Raw genomic sequence first — 6354 nt, 5'->3', positions numbered from 1 at the left:
GTAGTAGTATATGTGATGGGGGAGATCAATCTGATCGTCAATCAGTCTGATCGAGTCTTAATTAAACTTCACGCGCAAATCAGCTTGAATTAAAATTTCGATAGCTTCACCAGTTCCTTTAAACAAAAAAGATCGATAATTATCGGTTCTCACAAGGAAGAACTAGAGACAGTGTTGGCTAACGTGACACATTCTGTATTTAGATACCCATACAGAATAACTCTCTTCGTTTGAAACCTTCCCCAAAAATGTAACAAAATAAGTGCATCCTTATGGATAAAGCCCTGATTTGTGCCAAAATGTCAGCTTTATGCACTCCAAATATTAAAACGATCGGACAATAAAAACCGATTTTATTAAAGTCATTTTACGTGGGGCACCGCCGCTTTTTAAATGTTTTTTATAATAATAGGTATTATATATAACTGTGTGTGAATGTTTGTGTGCGTGTGTGTGTGTGGGCGTATGTGTGTTAGTGTATGCATGCATGTATGTGTGCATTTATGTATATATATATGCGTGCATGTTTGTTTTCTATGTATGTATGTATGTATGTATGTATGTATGTATGTATGTATGTATGTATGTATGTATGTATGTATGTATGTATGTATGTATGTATGTATGTATGTATGTATGTATGTATGTATGTATGTATGTATGTTTGTATGTATGTATGTATGTGTGTGTGTGTGTGTGTGTGTGTGTTTGTGTGTGTGTGTTTGTGTGTGTGTATATGTGTGTTTATGTATGCATGTCAGAATAACTTCGAAACCAACTTTCTACCGAGATATCTTTGATTTTGCGAAAAATGTTAAACACGTCTCAAATGATTTTTCATATAGGTCATTGGAAATGAATTTCTCCCACCAAATCTTTAACTTCCATTTCCACTAAGCAGCGATGGATGTGCGCAAGACCCATCAGAGGAATTTTGACAAAGATCTAGCAATGATTTTGAAGCCGATCGAAAGGTAAGCAAAAAACTTTCATACAAACGTTTTTCGATATTTTATTGCACACATGCGAGTGAAATTTCCCATATAGTGAAAATTTCAGCTAGCTCTTACGATTTGGACTTTGCGTTGATCACCTTCAGTCAATCAGTCAGTCAGTCAGTCAGTCAGTCAGTCAGTCAGTCAGTCATTCAGGACAAACAATTCCATATATAAAGAAGTAAAGTCGGAACTTATCTGCTTACAGGGCATCTTCTAGTCGTGCACTCTCCGAGCAGAGCGCACTTTTTTTTTTTGTGTGCGCTTTCCAATTAAAAATGCGCACAGTTTTCGTCGCAATTGGACTTTGCAGTCGCTGCGGCTTGTACTTATTTGTAAGTTGCACGCATGCTCCGCTCCCCCCCCCCCCCCTCCTTCAGGTCTCCCCTCTCCCCCTCCCCCTCTATGTGTCTGCTGCTCGTGGTGCATATCGTCGATCTGGCAAACCTTCTGCTGCGTCTGTCTGCCGCTCGCTGTTTTCATTAATTTACATAAAAATATCTTAATTGCAATGCGAAGAGCGCGTTTTTTGTGCTCTGCTTGGTTTTTTTTTTTCTTTCTTTTTTTTTTCTTCTGCTTATCAACGGCATGTCATGTCGCCGACGCCTGGACGCCGCGTCCTTGCAACAGCCTCCGCTGCCCAGCATTGCGTCCGTCTTTGGCTGACAAATTCGGTGGCGGCACGTCAAGATCGACGTGAATCTCGAAAAGCCTGCACAATTCGGAGTCGGAGCTGCCAGCCGTACACATGTTCTGCGACACTTGGCCAAGGCTCCACCTCCCCTCCCCTCCCCTACCCTTCCCTTCGGAGCGATCTCTCGCTCCATCATGCATAATCGCTGATAAATGCGCCCTTCAGTGCTACAAAAATGATTTGTTGATAATTAATGCAGAACCAAAAGCGAAAAAAACCAGTTTGCTGCGCGCTCACCTCAAAAGAACAGCAAAAATCGTGTTGTTGCTTTTGTTGCTCTTGTTGCAATCAGATCTTAAACGCAATCAACGCACCGTAATTCATGGCTGCAGCTCGGCATGGCTGACAGGCTGCGACGACCCCAAAAGCAGAAAAAAGAAGCTAAAATGGCCGCAACTAGCCGGCAGCTAATTGCCTGCGGAGGGGCGGAACGTGGAGGAGTTGCACATAACAAGCGCTCAATTAATGCGCTGCTCTAGCTACTTACAGCCTGTATTATTATTCCGCGATCAAATTGGCAGAAAGGAATAACCACGGACAGCAGTGTTGGCTAACGCGCGAGTGCTAGACACGTGTCGCGTGATTGCACTGATATTCCACAACACTCGGCTGTTAACGGGGGCTACATAATGTTAAGCTCTTCTCTCTATCTATTCTCTTTGCTGTTAGACAGTTGCTTGGGGCTCTCTCTCTCTTTCGTTCTTCCTTCCTTCCTTCAAAGCTTTTATTTCGAGTAACCCAAAGTCGAAAACTCTTCATCCGATAGTTAAATAACAAATATCAACTGCAGCTTGCTGGCATTGCACAACACTGGCGGCTTAATAAGCTTTCTTTCAAGCTATTCAAGAAAGAGCAGGAGACAACAAAAGCTAATGCAATTACATACAAAAACCTTGGAGACACTTCACATGGGACTTGCTGGCATTGCACAACACTGTTAAAACGGCAATAATAATAATGCTCTCTTCCAATAAGAGAGAAAGAGCAGGAGACAACAAAAGCTAACGCAATTTCTGAAGATACTTTTAAGAAGAAGCAGCAAAGGAAATGCCTAGAAAAATCAGTGTGCGGCAACAGGAAAACCTTGGACACACTTCAAGTAATTTGCTGGCATTTTACAACACTGCATGGTACAATTTAAACGTTTCTAGTCTTTGCGTGCAATTAAATGTCTTTTGGCAACATGAACTCTCACAACATTATAAAGGAGCTGCATGTTATCCCCACGACAATCAAAATCGATGCACTAAGCTGGCAGCAGGCTGTGCTCAAAGGCGGCGAGCAAATGAAACTTTATGCCGAATTGTGTGCGAAAATCTTTGAGAGCGAAAATCAATTGAACAATGCGAAAACATCGCGCAAATTGCGACATGCAAAAAAGCGAATACATAAACTGTTCAAGCGACTCGATAAGGCCTACAACCAGATGAAGCTCGTTCTCGAAACGCTGAGCGAGATCAGGCTGAGAACAGAGCACATGTGGAGACGCGTCCGCCTCTGGAACGATGATGAGCTGATCCGGGAGCATTGCATTACCTGGGAGCTGACCACGTCCAAGCTGTTGGAATTTCTGCAGTTTCTAACGCAGCGCTACGACTGCGAGTGGGAAATCAAGGAAATGGTCATGAGTGAGTAGCTTTGCCCCGTGAAAAAGGAACTTCAAACTAACCTCTCTAAACCTTCCCAGACGAGCTGGAAAAGGTGAGCGATAACTACGATGCGAACATCCTGTTGGAGGCCTGGCTTGATAATAGTCATGCGGGCGGCGATGAATTCGATCGCAAGCTAATTGCATTCTACAGTTCCATAGGTCAACGTCATGCCACAACCCAATACTACTCCAAATACGCCTGAGCCAGTGTTGTATAACTGACGAAACAAAACATTCCGATTTGAATTGATTTTCGTTTGTTTTTCTTTTTATTTTGTGATGAATTTGAGCGCAGGCTAATTGCATTCTACAGTTCCATAGGTCAATTTTATTCCACATATGCCTGAGCCAGTGTTGTAGCATGCCGCAGAAGCTTAAGTGTTGAATAACTGCATGTTGTGAAAACAAAATATTTAGATTTGAATTGATTTTCTTCATATTTTTTTTTTGAAAAATGTGCTTTCTGTACTTTGATTGAGGCTCCGAATTTGATCGCAAGCTAATTGCATTCTACAGTTTCATATTACTCCAAATAAGCCTGAGCTTTAGTGTTGAATAACTGACGAAACAAAACATTTTGATTTGAAATTGATTTTCGTTTGTTTTTCTTTTTATTTTTATTGGAAAAATGTGTTTTCTGTACTTTGTCTGCTTGCCAAAAAACCTTTATAGTTATAAAGAACTTGCAAAAAATTATTTGATTTTTATTTTTGTTGTTTGTTTTTTGGTTTTTCGTAATTTAAATTTTAATTTTTTGCTTGCACATTTTTAAAATTTGACTTGATTTGTTCTAGTTTTGACTCCACTCGGTAGCAAAAACAAAACTTCATTTTTGTAATTTGACTACAACAACATTTGGTGTGTGTGTGTGTATGTGTGTGTGTGTGTATATGTGTGAGTTTTTGCCCGTTATATAATTATTTATATAATTATCATAATTGTATATAATATGCAATTCTGTAGCTAGATTTTTTTGGTTTGACATACATTTCATCTCATTTCTTCACCTCAGCGCATCGTCGTCTAATTATGTATGTATTTATGTATATGTATATGTATTTTATGTATGTATGGCGTTTTCAACGTGCGCCCATTTGTTTTAGAAACAAATGTTAGTTTTTTTTTTATATTTTTATATTTATCAATTGTTCTTCTTGTCTTAAATTTTGTTTGTTTGCCGCCTAAGTATAATTTTCAATTGGAATTTGGCCTATGCACACACATGCTTGCGCTTAAATAGATGTGTGTGTGTGTGTGTGGGTGTGTGTGTGTGTTGTGTCTTGCCGTAAAACTAACCTCGACCTAACCTTAACAAATTTAACTTAATAATTGCATACTTTTAGGCTAGGGGCTGGGCTAGTAAATGGTTTTCTCCGCTAAACTTCATCCAACGCTTAATGCACTTATGTAATGTTTGTTTGTTTGTTTTTTTTTTTAATTCTATTTTTTTTTTTTGCATGCTTTCAATTATTTTAAGCCTTGCCATTGTCACTTAACTACTTTACAAATTTATTCGCATTTTTTTTCTCATAAATGTGTGTGTGTATAATTTGTTGCCCTCGTTTCCACTGCGAGCGCATCTTTGCGCTGCCGTGGAAACGCCTGCAAATCGCATTTTTTTTATTGTTTTTTTTTTTATTTGTATTTTTATTTCTTAGAAAATTGTTGAACTCGTAAATTGAGTTGGTTTTAAAAAATCTGTTCCCTCCATTTTGGTTTTAATTCATTTTTTTTTGTTATTTATGAATGCTTGTTGTCAATTGTTGCGTTATATGTTTTGTTTTTCTTTTCCTACTAGTGAGTATGTGTGCGTGAGTGTGTGTGTGTGTGTGTGTGTGTGTGTGTAGGTGTGTGTAGATTACAATTAAAATTATTGCTATATATGTATATGTATTTTGCTGCTGCTTCTGATTTGCGTGCTCTTCTCTTCGTTGAGAGCTGAGAGAAAATGAGAGTTAAGAACTGAAACCCTTAGCTAGGAAATTTTTTGTATTTTTTTCTTTTTCTTTGTTGTTGTTGTTGTTGCTGTCTTTTATGCATTATTCTCGTCGTCATTTGTTTAGTTTTGGTTGCTACGTGGAAAAGCTAGAAATTATTGTAAGCGTTTTTTATATACAGCGTGCACCTTTTTTTTCCGAGTGCTTTTTAATAGATATGAATGTTCCGTTATGTGAACTGCAACTGGAGCGAAGAGTGGAAACCAAAAAAAAAAAAGTAGAAAAGCCAAATGCAATGCGGTATTTAAATACCAAATTGACTGGTGTTGTTGTTGTTGTTTTTTTAAAGGGTATTCCCCCATATAGAAATAATCAAATGTGTGAAATAATTGCAAATAATTGTTGTTTATTACACAAAAAAATAGAATACTAAAATTAAAAACCAAACTACTTAAAAGTAAAGCGTGTGTGTTTATGGGTGTGAGTGTGTGTGTGTGTGTGTGTGGTAATTACTAGAAAACGTCTTTGTAAATGTAGATTTTTTGTTGTTTCGCTTTGTTTTTGTTGTTGTTGTTGTTGATAAATTATGCTAATTAAAATACACAGGTAAAAATAATTTCATTGTTTAATAATTGTTTTCTTTTAATGTAAACTTAAGTCTAGCGAAAATCCGTTTTGTTTTTAATGTGCAAAATCAATTTGTTGTGTATGAGTGTGTGTGAGTGTGTGTTTGTTTTTGTTTTTTGTTGTAGAAAGCTTTCATTTATAACCACATTATGTTAATTTGTACACATTTCTTTTAAGTAATTCATTATTAAACAATTGGCTATGTGAGTGTTGTGTATGCAGGTGTGTGTGTGTGTGTGTATCAGTGTGTGTATCAGTGTGTGTATCAGTGTGTGTGTGTGCAAAGTACAACAAAACACAATTTTTATAAAACAGTCCCTAACGCTCAAAACTACTTACTGACTTAAAATCCCTTATACCATAACTTTCCCCTCCCTTCTCCCTTCTCCCCCATGCATGCCCGCCCTTCCCTCCTTCGCTCAACATCTGCGCTTTGCGTCCAGATATATG

At 38.0% G+C, this 6354-nt stretch overlaps 1 protein-coding gene across 2 annotated transcripts; it reads left to right on the top strand.

The window, feature by feature from the left end:
* The first annotated feature begins 2791 nt into the window (after nucleotides 1-2791).
* Nucleotides 2792-3715, top strand: LOC135431434 (uncharacterized). Of its 2 annotated transcripts, XM_064686592.1 has the most exons (3): nucleotides 2792-3317; nucleotides 3377-3390; nucleotides 3492-3715. In XM_064686592.1, exons 1-3 carry the CDS (start codon nucleotides 2858-2860, stop codon nucleotides 3588-3590), a joined length of 573 nt encoding a protein of 190 aa, XP_064542662.1. In that variant the 5' UTR covers nucleotides 2792-2857; the 3' UTR covers nucleotides 3591-3715. The 2 variants fall into 2 exon arrangements, with proteins under 2 accessions (XP_064542662.1, XP_064542654.1); XM_064686584.1 differs by having other exon boundaries at nucleotides 3377-3590.
* The last annotated feature ends 2639 nt before the right edge of the window (nucleotides 3716-6354 follow it).

The sequence above is a fragment of the Drosophila montana genome, unplaced genomic scaffold, assembly GCF_035044405.1.
Source record: "Drosophila montana isolate Dmon_TW-CO22-7 unplaced genomic scaffold, ASM3504440v1 contig_1455_1, whole genome shotgun sequence".
In the NCBI taxonomy this organism is placed as follows: domain Eukaryota; kingdom Metazoa; phylum Arthropoda; class Insecta; order Diptera; family Drosophilidae; genus Drosophila; species Drosophila montana.
The sequence above is the reverse complement of the archived record's forward strand: the minus strand, read 5'-3'. Positions and strand labels throughout refer to the sequence as shown.

Coding starts and splice junctions, on each gene's coding strand:
- LOC135431434 (XM_064686584.1), top strand. CDS start 2,858: ATGTCTTTTGGCAACATGAACTCTCACAACATTATAAAGGAGCTGCAT. Junction 3,318..3,376: donor AATCAAGGAAATGGTCATGA/GTGAGTAGCTTT, acceptor AAACCTTCCCAG/ACGAGCTGGAAAAGGTGAGC.